The sequence below is a fragment of the Vombatus ursinus genome, unplaced genomic scaffold (assembly GCF_900497805.2).
Source record: "Vombatus ursinus unplaced genomic scaffold, bare-nosed wombat genome assembly UNPS02005264.1, whole genome shotgun sequence".
Classification (NCBI taxonomy): domain Eukaryota; kingdom Metazoa; phylum Chordata; class Mammalia; order Diprotodontia; family Vombatidae; genus Vombatus; species Vombatus ursinus.
The window spans coordinates 2,829,978-2,845,048 of record NW_020945042.1 but is presented as its reverse complement, the minus strand read 5'-3'; the positions used below and the strand labels follow the sequence as shown (position 1 = coordinate 2,845,048).

At 38.1% G+C, this 15,071-nt stretch overlaps 1 protein-coding gene and 1 pseudogene across 3 annotated transcripts in view; one reads left to right on the top strand and one right to left on the bottom strand.

The window, feature by feature from the left end:
- The window catches only part of LOC114030683 (serine/threonine-protein kinase N2), a 170,643-nt gene that overhangs the window by 60,968 nt on the left and 94,604 nt on the right, over nt 1-15,071 (bottom strand). For all 3 annotated transcript variants that reach the window (XM_027845537.1, XM_027845556.1, XM_027845546.1), the window contains exon 7: nt 2,726-2,911. In XM_027845537.1, the coding sequence (XP_027701338.1) occupies nt 2,726-2,911 (186 nt within the window). The remainder of the gene's footprint in view (nt 1-2,725; nt 2,912-15,071) is intronic.
- LOC114030694 lies at nt 10,489-11,206 on the top strand (annotated as a pseudogene).

Below are 15,071 nucleotides of genomic sequence, written 5' to 3'. Positions count from 1 at the left end.
AATAACACATACATAACATTTATAGAGAGCCTACAATGTGCAATGTACGAAGGAGACCCCAGAGTTATTTAGCAGAGTTGACAGAAAATAGTAATTGTCAATAGAAGAAATAGTTTAAATTCACGACAGAAGTGGGTTTTGGAAGAATGCCACTGAGCTTAGTTTGGGGCATTTTGATTTTCAGATACATGCGAGAAGCATATAATCTTAGACGGAGTTGGAAAATGGGTCCTACAGCTCAGTAGAGAAATTGATGTTAGAGACAGAGTGAATAAACTTACTTATTGATTGGAGCCTTAGGAATAGTTGAGACTGACAAGAGAATATACATACATACAGAGAAAAGTGGGCAGGGGTACAGAATGTTGGTGAATGACAACAATTAGGAAACAAGAAAATCCAGGAAAAGTTATAGACAGAGACAAATTCAACATGCAGTCATTAAGTCTCCACTACATGTCAGTTAAAATGCTATGTGCTGGAAACAAACAAAAAACAGTTCCTGCTTTCAAGGAGCTTACATTCTATTTGGGGGAAACCCAGATTTGAACCTCACCTCTGACATTCACTAGCTGTGACACTGGGTGAGTTGCATAACCTCTTTGAACCAATTTCCTCACTTGTAAAATGAGGCTAATCTTTCACCTACCTCATGAGGCTGTTGTGAGGAATTAATAAGAATGTAAAGTGTTTTGCTAACATTGAAACATATGAACATCTGCTAAAAACAAAGAGAAAGTGGTAAAGGAAGCAGCATCATTGAAGAAAGAGATGTTTCAGTTCAGGAAAAGTCGTGGAGAGCACACTGAGACACAAAGATAGAAATTTGTCCTTTGTATCCACTAACCACAAATGTTTTCATGTAACATACAATGATATGTTCCAGTAGGTTTTTTCTTTAAAATGCGCAAGTAAAAATCACCTTTTGATTTATATCTGCAGCTATTAATGTGAGAAGCCATCACATCTGCCAAAAGAGAATCTGCCTAGACTTCCCCTGGCCCCCTCAACCTCAAGAAACTACCACAAATGACCCTCTTCTAGATGCTATTGACTGTGATGGGAAATCTTTCTTCTCCTTAAGTCCAAATGGTTAAAAGCTGTGTTTTAATATGTCCTTAAAGAGTTTCTTTGGCCCATCTTATGGCTATCACTGCCTTTAATAGCTCACAGTGCTTATCCTTGCCCATTCTTCCAACATAATGGGCTAATCCAGCAGTGAACCCTGCTGCTAGCCAGGGTTCTATCTTTTTATTCCAAATTAAGAGCATCTTATAAGTTACAGGAAACTATTTAAGAGTCACATTCATATAAATTCACAGTAGCTTACATGACTAAAAATTTCAATTTGAAACAATATCTGACGCATTAAAACATGTTGGGGCTTGTGAATCTGTTTTTTTAAAAAACTGTAATTGCGTTTCAATATAATCGATTTCCTTAGTAGTCCTATGTATTTTATTTCATGCATTTAAAAATATCATTCTGAGAAAGGGTTCACAGGTTTTACCAAACTGCTAAAGGAATCCCTGACACACATAAACAGTTAATAATGCCGGCTCTAAAGTCACACTTAGTGTTTATCTTCCAAGAGAAAAACTAACACTTTTGATGTAGTTATTTAATCCCTTCCCTTTTCATAGTCTTTCCTTTTCCACTGAAAATATCAATTGAAGCTGCTCATTCTACTGAATCCCCATTGCCAAAGCCCCGGTCCAAGTTCTGACAATATTATGCTTGGAAACCTTTTTGTCTCCCAAATTCCAGCCTACTCACATTCTCAGTCTCATCACTTTGACTTTGAGATCTTTTTCCTTGCTCCAATGGCTATCTACTTCCCATTATTTTTCAAATGAAAGTGAAATTTAACAACTGCCTTTAAAATGTCCTCCATCCACTAAACATATTTACCAAGAGAGGGCAGTTTTATATTTTTAGTTCAATACTATAATACTACAATCACCATCTTGACTCCGTTCTGGTCATGCATTCTGTTTTTCACGGGAAATTGGCTTATTATAAATCAACACACAAAAAAAATTGCAAGTGCTTACTTAACAGAGTAATTCTACACAAGTTAACTAAAAGACGACGGTTGATCAGTCATAAAGAGGCAAGGGGACTGTTTAACAGGGCCCTAAGTGACTGAATAATCCTATTTAGGATCTTAATGCTCAGGATGCACCAGGAAGAGTCTGGAAAAGGTGCTGAACACATTGCCTTATGAGCATACCATACTTTTTGGTTCTTACCTCTGAAGCAGTTTTGAAAAAAAGTTTTACCAGAACATGTTACACACATAAAGTCAATTTTTAAAATTAAAATTTGTGTTGAATTGTGCTGTTTTGTGCATTGAGAAATCAAGGCAACTTCACCAATTCCTTCTTCCCTGCTCTCACGTCCCTCCTGTGCAGCAGCAATCATTTCTGCCAATTGCTCCTACCAGGAAATCCTAAACTCTGTTATGTGTCATTCTTCTTCTGATATTAGTAAGAGGGTAACAGAGCAGGAAATTAATGTTTGAGACCTAGCTGCCAGATTTTGAACAGGCAGGTTTTAATATGGCTTACATTTTTTTATAATCAGCATACAAGCCACTTTTATACTTTTAATTTTTTTTTCTTGCAGAGCCTTTGAATATGCCCACTTCTTTCTATTCCCTCAATTAAGCTCCTTGTTCATGCCTTTTTAATTTTTAGGAAATTAAGAAAATTAGTTACTGAACTGGACAAGTCATCTGTTTTTAGCAGGTTTCGACTACTCCCACTTTTACTTTTGCTTGTTCTGCTCATGAAGGATGATCTTGTTTCACTTGGACTCCAGCCAGGTAGTGTAACCGATGTTGCTTTTGAACGTCCAGGGACATTCTCTAGTATATCTTGGCAGCCCATGAGCCGAACTTCCAAAGTACCTGTTAATATGAACATGTATATTAGATAAGAACCTCAATCTGCAATGGAAATGCAAAAAAAAAGTTATAACAAAAATGAGTGTTTAAAACAAGGATTTTTATGAATCAATTGTCATCTTTCTTAATAACAACATTAAAGTGGAGGCCACTGATAATTCAATGAAATGAAGGAAGCGGACATGTGGGATTTATATCTTTACCTGCATATCCCACTACACCTCAGTGACATACATTCAAATAAGCTATCTTTTATTAAACTCCTACTATGTACAAATTATCTTTTCCCCAAAACCTTTCCCTCCTGCTAACTTTGTTTCTATTATCATCACCAAAACTAACACAAAACTCTGCTCTTGGCTTGACTTTCTTTGTCCCTCCTATTCAATCAGCTGACAAAGATGCATTAATTCTTTGCTCTGATACCTTAAGTCTGTAACTTTGTCACTCACTGTCACTATTTTATTTAAGGCTTTTATCTCTTGTCATAACCTCTTAACTAGGCTCTCTTGTCTTTATTCTTAGCACTCTCCATATCAGTGTCTGTATAATCTTCTGATTGCATGGGATTCTTTCATTCAAAAATTTTCAGTAGTTCCTTATGTCATACTGAATAAACTTTAAAACTTTATTCTGGCATCCAAAGCCTCTCTATTAATTGTCTTAAATTATATTTCCCACCTTACTCTAGGCACCCCCTTCACATATTTTATTCTGCTTTTCCCTATATCTCATACTGTCTCCCCCAAAATGAACTAAACTCCCTGTTAAAAAGTTTGCCTTTTCAAAATATCCACTTTCATTACTACCTCCATGAAGGAGACACCTTTCCACCCTCTTTCTCTATCCTTCTTCAGATGTTCTTCTATCATTTTGTTTGGATACTCTGCTTTGTACTTAGTGCATGTTTATTTGAATTCGTTTCCTTGTATGTTCTTACAGGGTAGAGACTTTTCTTTGTATTCACAGCACCCAGAAGAGAAATTTGGACACAGAAGCCATTTAATACTTTGGAGTAAACTGAGTAAAAATGAGAACCCTCAGAAGACATACGCCAGCATTTGCCTGAATAGCCCATTACAAATCTATCCAAGGCACTGATTAAGAGTCTACTTGGTGCCAGGCACTAGGGACAGAAAGACAAGAAATGAACAAGTCCCTTCTCTCAAGAAGCTTACATTATTGGAGAAGAGATCCTGCAGTAGACAAAATAAACACAAAGCAATATTTTTAGGAAAGTACTAGGAGTTGGGAGAAATGACGAAGGGCCTAATGTAGAAACTAAGGATTCTAAGAGGCAGAAATGAGGGAGGAAGAAGCGCGTCATTCCAGGTGTGAGGGGCAGCCTGTGCAAAGGAATAGAGACGGGAGACTGTGTGTGAGGAAAGACTAAAGAACATATGAAGAGGTGTAATGTATAAGACAGGTGGAAAAGTAGGTTGGGGATAATCTGTTAAAAGCCTTAAATGGCAAACAGAAGAGTTTCTACTTGATCCCAGAACTAAGGAGAATTCAGCAGGGTTTACTGAGGCAAGGAGACCGACTGGGAGGCTATTACAGGCAATAGTTGATGAGGGCCTAAACGAGGATTGTGGCTATGTGGTGGAGAGAAGCAAATCTATTCAAGAGGTGCTGTGGAGAGAGAATCCACAAAACTTGTCCACTGATGAGGTCAGAGGTTGCAAACCCCCTGATTCAAAGGACAGTAGTATCCTACAGAGAGGTAAAATTGAGAAGGGCAGTGGGGCAAAATATGAGTTTTAGATGTGTGGGTCTGAGGCACTTGTGGGACACCTAGTGAGTATTCAATAGGCAGCTGATAGCGGACTGGAATTCATGAGAGAGACGAAGGCTAGAGATACAGATCTGGGAATGATGAGTGTAGAGACAATAGAGACAGCTAGGAGGCACAGTGGACAGAGAGCTGGATTTGTGGGGAGGTAGGAGATTTTGGGAAGTATGTTTCTTAAAGTTACTAAGAAATGCACAGAGTGGTTTTTGACAGCCTAATTACCCAGAGAACTGCTTAAGCTTCATGCTACATTTTGGTTGAGGGACCACAGACCATAGAGCTGGAAGGGAGTTTGGAAAGCATTCAGTCCAATCCCCTCACTTTACTGTATAGGAAAAGGATTATAAGGAAATGAAAGTCCTAAGTAAAATTCTGATGCATTTTTACTGAAAATATAAAATCGGTTTAATTTAAAATAAACTGAACATCTTGTGTGTTTGTGTGTGTTTCTTTTTTTTTTTCATGGGGGTGGAGAATGACACTGGCAAATTCAAATCATTTCCACTGCAAATGCTCAGCTGATTATGTAGAAGTCATCCTAGGGAAACAAAAAAACATCTGGTGACTACTTCAAGTCTGGTAGCTTATTAAATATTTTAGTAATTTCGATGTATCAGAACATGATAATGTTCAACACCTGCTTTCATTTAGGAAAAAAAATTTAAGGGGCTTTGAGGTCTTCATTAAACACTGCAGAGTTAGAAATTTCTTTTATGAAGTGAGAATATTCCAATGGAAGAGTATCCCTACTTTCCACCTAACATTCACAACTTACAATATTAATTTTTAAAAACAATGCAACCTTAAAAGTGAGTGTTCATAAGCAGCAGCTAGAAGAGCTACTAGCTTGAGGAAATAGTTATGCTGTTTATCCTTTATTGGGTCTGGTGGGTAGTAGAGCTTTTTTTAAAATATCTTGGTATGGTTGAGTAACAACATTTTCAGCTTCAAAGAAGACTGCTTATTGTGCTGCCCAACGACAAGGGTCATCCACTGGAGACAGATGCACCTGCTCTGCCAGCTCTTAACTGTGGGCAATTCCTATTTTGAACAAGCCCAAACCTGCCTCTACAATTCCCTGCTCTGCTCTTGTCTGGCTTTGTACAGCCCGGCAGAACAGTGTAGCTTCCTTGCATGTATCAGCATCCCCAGCCTTCCCTGGGTCTCTTCACAACACTCACCCTCCATACAAGCTGCTTCCCAGTCAAACTGACACAGCAGCTGTTTGGAGACTTTGTTCGGTCTTTTCCTACCTCCATCCCTGCAATGGACTCACAAAATCACTGATCTAGAGTTGGAAGGACCCCAGAAGCCTTCTTGCCCCAAACCCTTATTTTACAGATGAATAAACAGGTGAAGGACATCAACAGACTTGCCCAGCGTCACAGAAGGCAGTGACCAGGAGGGATTTGATCAATTTGAGAGCCAAAGCCTTTTCCCTGTCTGCAGGCTCAAGTCATGAGCTACTTCTTCCATAATGCCATTTCTGACAGCCTCAGAGAAAAATGACCCCTCTTGAATTTCTCATTCCTTTCTGCTGGATGACTCCTATGTAATTATCACATTCAAATTTTTTTACAGTTATTTATGTCTTGTCCCATTGGACTATAAGCTCCTTGAGGGCAGAGACTAATGTTTCTCACTTTTACAACAACCATTCATGTTTATGAAGGAATATACACACATTCAACATATTCATACATTTGTGTCTACAGAATGCACGGCATATTGCCTTAGGGGCAATATGAAGTTTATGCAAAACATGATCTTTGCTCTTTCTGGCCACAATTTTATCAAGGTGAGGCAGCACAGTGGATAGAATGCTGGACTTGGAGTCAGGAAGATCTGAATTCAAATCCATACTCAATGGCTGGATTCAAGTTCAAATAGTCAAGTCACATAACCTATTTGTCTCAGTTTCCTTATCTGTAAAATGGGGATAATAATACCTACCTTCAAGGATTAATGTGGGGATAACATGAGTTAATATTTATAAAAGTGCTATGCAAATGTTAAAGCACTATTACAGAAGTGATAAAAAAGATACATTGGAAGAAAAGAGAGAATAGAAGCGAAAAGACTTCTCAGGAAGCTATTTCAATAGTCTAGGTGATTGGTAATAGGAGCCTAGACTTAGGATGTGGGTAAGTGTGAAAATGGGATATACTGATAAATATTATATAGATAGCACTGACAAGCCTTAGAAACTAATTGGATATGGGAAGTGAAGGAGAAGGACGAACCATAGCGAATAGGGCTGTACATCTAGCAAGCAGTCAGTAAATATTTGTTGAAAAGCTATAGAATTGGAAGGTCACATAGTTCAACTTTCTACCCCAGATCCTACCCTCCTACCATTTCTACCCTCCTAAAATACCTTGGGAAGTAGTTATTTAGTCTCAGTTTGAAAATGTGAAGATACTAATGGATGGAAGTTTTTCACCAAAGCTAGGAAGTTATAGGGAGGCAGAATTCAGACTGACCAAAAAAAAAAAAAAAAAAGAAAAGAAAAAGAGACTTTCTAACAATGAATACTTCACAAGACAGCCTATTCTATTCATGAATAATAAATTTTTTTCTAGGTGAAGCCGGTGGTGCAGTGGATTTTTTTTTTTTTACTACTACTCCTGGAATCAGGAAGTCCTGAATTCAAATCTAGTCTCAGACACCTAGTTGTGTCACCCTAGGCAAGTCATTTAATGTGTCTGTCTTAGTTTCCTCAACTCTAAAACGCATATAATAGCACCTACCTTCCAGGGTTGTTGTGAGGAGTTAATATTTGAGTTCCATGAGTTAATATTTGTTTAAAAAAAAAAAGTGGGGGGCACTTAGCACCATGCCTGGCATATAGTCAGCATTATATAAATGCTTATTCCCTCCTCCACTCCCTTTACAGAAAGACAAAACTTTACTTTCTATAATAGATTAAAAAAACTTTAGTGCTAGATGGAACCTTAGATTTATTCTGATATCACTGTTTTATAGAAGAGCAAACTGAGGACCAGAGAATGTAACCTGCCCAAGGTCAAATAATTAGTGGCAAAACCAAGTCTACACTTTTCAAGAGCTGGTCTGAGATCTGATCTCTGAAGCCATACAAAATAAGTCTGATTTATTCCACAATACTGCTATCACCTTGTTCCCCTTCCTCTCCCTGGGTCTTCTCTTTTCTATGCTAAATACCATGTTACTCAACTATTTCCCACAACTCATGGTTCCAAGTGTCTCATCATCTGGTTACCATATAACATATGAGCTCCAGTTTGTCAGTGTCTGATAAAATATGTAAAGTGTTTGCATACATCCCCCATCTATTTCATCTTTTCCACTTCAGTTTCCTTTCAACACGATATGATAGCTGTCTCCTCAAACTGCTCATAGTACTTTGGAACTCTTTCTTACCTTTATCACATTCTGTCTTTATCCAGTAATATGTTACATGTCTTATCCCCTTCTCCTGTTAGATTATAAGCTCTCCGATATTAGGATCTGTGCCTCATTTTGTTTTTGTATCTTTAGTATAAAATAGTGTATTATGTATAGGAGTGGCTCAAAAATATTTATTAAATTTAAATCAATAGTATTTAAAGTATAGTCTGAGTACTGTGGGACTATATCCCTTACAAATACAATTATTAAGCATTTACTGTACGCAGAATGTTTCATTAATACCAAAAAAGACCAAAAATTTGCCCAAGACAGTTAACTACTAACCTCCAGGAACTAGGTCCAGTTGATATGGTCTAGGTCAGGGAGATAAGATACAAAGATAACTGAAACACTACAACATTATACTCATTAGAGAGTTCTATGCAAAAAGTTCTGTCAGGTCTAATTAAGGAAGATTGATTTAGACAAAGAGGGGGAAAATCAGGAAAGGAACAACACTGGAGGAATAATATTTAAAATAGGAATTTAACCGCTGATAATGAGGAAGGAATTGATAACAGTTCAAACAAAGGCAGGGCAGTGTCAGAGGACAATATATAATGTCCACTTAGCACTGAATATAGAGTATGTGAAGGGTAATAAAGTTATGAGAAGTAGGGGCATGTTATATCATAGAGGGCTTTCAATACCTGGCAAAAGAGCCTGAACTTTACATCAGAAGCTATAGAGAACCAATGAATATGTTTTATCAGAAGAGTGACATGAACAGGTCTAAAGGAGAAAAACTGACACAATTATGAAGGACAGATTAAAAAAGAGAGGGAGTGTACACAGAGGTGGAAGCTATTATAACAATCCAGTCAGGTAATGGGGACCCATACTACAGTGGTAGCAATGTAATTAGAGATGAAGCAAATGATATGAAAGATGTAGAGATAGAATCCACAAGACCTGAAGGGGTAAGGGATAAGAAAAAGACCCTAATGAACACAGGAGATCAGGTGAATGGTGGTGTCACAGATATCAATAATGAAGTCAGGAGGAGGAACAAGTTTAGGATGGAAAAAAAAATGAACTTGGTTTCAAACATGTTGAGTTTGAAGTGACAGTGAAGCAATTAGGTGACGTCCAATAGGTAGTTGGAGATACAAGTCTGAAGCTCAGAAGAGAGGTCAAGACTGGAAATAAAGATTTGAGGAACAGCTACACAGGGGTGATGTGCACAGGAGTGAAGAGGATTACAGATGGAGAGGATAAGGAAAGAAAAGAAAGATAAGGGCAGACTCTGGGAAAGAACCACACTAAGGGGTTTAGAAGAGGATGAGAAACCAGACAAAGAATGGTTAGAGAAGTAAGAGAACTGGGAGATTATGGTATTCTTAAGGTAAGAGAAGGGGGATAATCAGTAAAAGGTGGTCAATAATATTAAAAGTTTCAGGGAAATCAAAGAAATTGAGGATTAGGGGGAAAAGGCAACTAAGGATCTGATGATTAAGGTTACAAATAAGCTCCCAGGGACAGCAATTTCACTAGAAGACTACCCGAAGATGGATTACAAAGGGATGAGAAGAGAGAGGAAGAAGGTACTGAAAACATGGTTCAAAGTAATGCATTTTTCAAGTTTAATGGTAGAGAAGAGGGATAGGATGGTAGTTTTATGGCCTATCTAATGTGTCATGGAAAAAATTTTTTTGGACTATGAAGGAGCCAGTGGAGGGAGGTTAAAAATGTATGAAAGAAGAACTAATTATGCAAGGAAGGTCCTAGAGGTGAGAGAAAATGGAAGTGGCAACACAAAGAGAAGAATTACTATTTTTTTTGAGACCAGAGTGAAGGTAGGGGGAAAAGGCAATGTTGCTGCTAAGTTATGAGGAATTAACAAGGGCAGTTAATTCTCTTTGTATTCTCTTTGTATTACTTGAATGTTCTGAGTCAAATAGACAGCTAGGTCATCTGCTATAAGGGTGGGGCAAAGTTGGTGGTGAGAAGTAAGAAGAAAAAGCTGTAATTGTCACTGAGGAAAATGAGGAATCGATTAGGGTAGGTTTATTGAGTAGCAATGAGGGTCCAAACACCTCTTAACATGAATTTTAAAGTATGAAATAAATTTACTGTTTATGATTTTTCTCCACCAATAATCAGTAGTCTTGGAGCAGGAATGAACTAAATATTAAGAGTTATGCAGGAGTTAAGATGTCCAGGATGAAAATGACAAAAGTAGTAGCAGCAGCAGCATTGTTCCAATAGGTTTCCCTCACTCCAGTCTCCGCTCTCAAGCCTGGGAGAGAAATCGTGCCACCCAGCCCCAGCCGAGTGGACCCTAGGCTCTCTTGGTGACACCAGGGTGCATCGCACACACCAAGGGGGCGGAAAACGGAACAAATCCAGAACTCCAAAGATGGGAGGCAAGCTTAGAAAGAAGAAGAAGAGGTACAATGTAAACGATGAGGAAACCAAGGATAAAGACAAGAAGGTTGAAGGAGCTGGTGCCAAGGAAGAGGAAACTGCCAAGGAGAACGATGAGACAGACAGAGGCAGAGACCACAGATGTGAAGGAAAACAACAAAGAAGAGAAGAATGATAAAGATTCCCAGGTCACTGCTAACAAGACTGAAGATAAGGAAGCAGAGAAGGATGCAGCAGCTGGCAAAGAAGAGGCTCCAAAATCAGAGCCTGAGAAACTGGAGGCTGTCCCTGACGGAAAGGTGGAGCCACAGAAGGATACTGAGCTGGAGCAGGCTCCTGCCTCTGCCCCAGTGCCCAGTAGAGATGCTTTTAAGACTTCAGTGCCTAGCACTGAGACAAAGGTCTCCTAGTCTTCAGAAGCCACAGCAACTAGTAAAGTAGATGACAAGAGCAAAGAGGAAGGGGACACCAAAAAGACTGGGGCTTCCATAGCTCCTGTCACCCAAGAAACTAAAAGTGAAGTGGCTCCAGGTTCAGACTCAAAACCTAGCAGCAGCGAAGCTCTGTCTTCTTCCAAAGAGACCCCAGCGGCAGCAGAAGCCCCAAGCTCTATACCTAAGGCCCAGGAACCTGCAGCCCCAGAAGAAGAGGTTAAACCTTCTGAGGTTTTGACCACTAATTCGGATCAAATCATAACAGTGGAAGAGTAACATGGACAACCTACTGAAAAAAAATAATGATAATAATCACTTAAAAACAACCTGTGTGTTTGTCTCTCTTCCCCTCTTCTCCCAGCTATACTAACTTGTTTCAAATCTGAAATAATGATATGTATTGCCTCCAAAAAAGGATATCCCATCAAAGGAGGGAGGGAGAAGTCGGGGGAGAGAATCCAAATAGTATTTTTGTGGGGAAATATCTAATATACACCTTCAGTCAACTTTACAAATAAGTCCTGGATCTTGATCAAGTTGCTTAACCCTGTTTGTCTCAGGTTCCTCATCAGTAAAATGAGTTAGAGAAGGAAATGGCAAACCATTCCAGTGGTCTTGCCAAGAAAACTCCCAAAATGGGGTCATTAAGAGTTAGACATGACTAAACAAGCATAACTCCATGAGATAAGAAGGTACACTAAACAAATTCAAAAGATGGATAGAATTTATCCTGTATTTCTTCTTTTTCCTCCCAAAATTACTAACCTGCAAAAGAGTTTGGGAATTGCTGTTAGATGCACTCTACTGATAAATCAAAATTTCTTTTCTTCTGTAATAGGGTTTAGGAGTGATATATTTGATTCTGCCCACAGGGCCTGTGCCTAGGCAATCAGATCTTTATGAAAGCAGTATTTTCTGTGTTTTTTTTTTATTTACAATCTTTCTTATCTTGATATTTTTTAATGCCATGGATGAACGTCAACTTTCAGCCAATGTCCACATTTTTTCTCAATGCCAATACTCCATTCTTCCTCTCCAAATATTTTTGGGAGTAACAAACATTCTCATTCTACTCAGCCTACCTAGATTTCTGGTGACGAGTTAATGCATGTCCGTGGTTGGGTGCAACTGTAGTTCTGTTTAATGGTCAGCGGAAATGAAAATAAAAATGTGCATTTACTGCACTTCCAATTTCTCTTCCATTCTGCGTCACAGACACCAACACACCACTCATCGGAAAATGAAAAAAATGCACAAAAAAAACAAGGAAAAAAACAACAAAATGTACAATGGATGCATTGAAATTATATTTAATTGTATAAATGGTGCAACAGTAATACAGTTAAATAATGAAAAAAAAAAAGAAAATGACAGAAAGTGAGGGGGAAACAAGGGATTACATGGTGGTACAGATAATGAAGGAAGTATTAAAACATCAAACCACTGGGTACAAACTAGATTCGAAAAAGTAAAGGCAATGTAGAGTGAGATAAAAGGGATAATAAATGGGAAGAAGGTCACAATGAGTAGAAAAAAGATAAGTGTAATATAAAGGACAAGAAAAGACACATAGCTAAGAAGGCATGGCTAGATAGCAGAATGTCAAATTTCATTATTTTAGAGATAATGCAAATTCAAGAGGTAGTGAGGTCTATGCATGCCAACGTATGACTGAAGTTTGGTGGAGAAGGCAGTATCTAAAGGTTGAAGAGGCTGAAGAACTATGTAGTCAGATGTATTGTGAAATGAATATTGGAACATCCAAGAATAAGAGGAGAGTATGAAGTTGAGAGGAAGACCATGAGCTAGGTACTAAAGTCACTGAAAAAGTAAAGTGAGTGAGCTGGGGATTGGTAGATAACTGAAATAATAACAGGGAACAGATTATGCAGACCTCAAAAGAAGAAAGGATATGCTATAACGTGACAAAACAGGAAAATGACAAATGTTGGAGAAGATATGGGAAAACTGGAACATTAATGCACTGTGGAGTTGTGAACTGATCCAATCATTCTGGAGAGCAATTTGGAACTATGCCCAAAGGGCTATAAAAATGTGCATACTCTCTGACCGAGCAATACCACTTTCACAGGGCTATATCCCAAAGAGATCATACAAACAGGAAAAGGACCCACACGTACAAAAATATTTATATTAGTTCTTTCTGTGGTGGCCAAGAAGGGGAAATTGAGGGATGTCCATCAATTGGAGAATGGCTGAACAAGTTGTGGTATGTGAATGTGATGGAATACTATTGTGCTGTAAGAAATGATGAGCAGGCAGACTTCAGAAAAACTTGGAAAGGCTTGTATGGACTGATGCTAAGTGGAGCAAGCAGAAACTAGAGAACTGTTACACAGTAACAGCCACATTGTGTAATGACTAACTTTGATAGGTTTAGCTCTTCTCAGCAATGCAAGGATCTAAGACATCTCCAAAAGACTCATTATGCCAAATGCTATCCACATCTAGAAAAAGAACTACGGAGTCTGAATGCAGATCGAAGTGTACTATTTGCTCTTTTATTTATTTTTTTTTGTTTCTTCTTTCTTGTGGTTCCTCCTATTGGTTCTGATTTTTCTTTACAACATGACTAATGTGAAAATATGTTTAGTAGGAATGTATACGTAGAGCCTATATCAGATTGCACTCTGTTTTAGGAAGGGAGGAGGGAAGGAAGGGGGAGAAAATTTAAAACTCAAAAGTTTATGGAAGTGAATGTTGAAAACTAAAAATAAATTAACTGAAAAAAGAAGAAAGAACAGAAGAATGGTGGTGAAGGAATGGCTCAACAGGGAAAGAATATATTATTCTATAGATATAACTCATACAGCCAAAGACTGAATTAGTTGGAAAGCTGAGCACAGACTGATGTACTTCAAGGACATACACTTCAAAAACTCCTGAGAAAGACTGTAGGACGGCATGGACTAACACTTTACAGAACCTGGATGCTCCTAAGAATAAAATCCTGAAGATCCAAACTGTAAATAAGGTACAGAAGAAAAGGAGCAAAACACTAAAGATACTGATATGGGTACCTAAAAAGACTTACTGACAACTTAGACCTAAAAGACATGTACTGTCATATCATTTACTAAAATAAGTTCCAAATGAGTAGATGACTTAACAAAAATGGTAACATAATAAACAAATTAAAGGAGCAAGGAAATTGCCTGTTAGATTTATGGAAAGGGAAAGAGTTCACAACTACACAAAATATAGCGAAGAATACAAGAGGTAAAACAATTTTGACTGCACAAAAAACTTAACTCAGCTAAAAGTAAAAGAAAAGCAGATAAATGGGGGAAAAATCTTTGCAGCAAGTCTCTCTGATTAAGGTCTCATTTCTAAGATACATAGGGAGCCGATTCAAATTCATAAGAGTAAGAACCATTCTCCAATTGATAAAAGGTCAAAGGCCACAAAGAGAAAGTTCTCCCAAGAAACCCAACTATCAACAATCGTAAGAAAAGGTCCTCTAAAAATCATTGGAATTTTAATTAAAACAACTCTAAGGACCATCTTAAGCCCATCAGATTGGCAAAGCTGGCATAAAAGGGAAAATGAATGCTGGAGGGCCTGAGGAAAACAGGTACATTAATGCACTGTTGATGGAGCTGTGAACTGCCTCAATTATTCTGGAAAGCATTTTGAAACCATGCCCCTAAATTTAGTAAACTATGCACACTCTTTGACACAGTGAAACTGCTACTGGGTCTGTTCTCCTAAGAAATCAAAGAAAGAAGAAAAGGACTGATACGTTAAAAAATATTTATAGCATCTCTTCTTATGATGTCAAAAAACTGGAAACTGAGAAGGTGCCCATTAACTGGGAAATGGCTGAATAAATTACAGTGCATGAATATGATAGAATACTACTGTGCTAGAAGAAATGACCAAAATGGTTTCAAAGAAACTTGAGAAGACTTGTATGAACTAATACAGAATGAAACTAGCAGAACCAAGAGTCTAGTGCTATTTGGTAGGGTCTTTCTTGGTGGTCCCACCCAATCACATGGGTCCAATTAGTTTTGTGCAAATGATCAAAATGCCTAAAACAGAATTCATTATGCTTCATTCCAAATCCATCCCTCTTCCAGACTTCCTTTCTATTCAAAGTACTGTCATACTCAAAGAA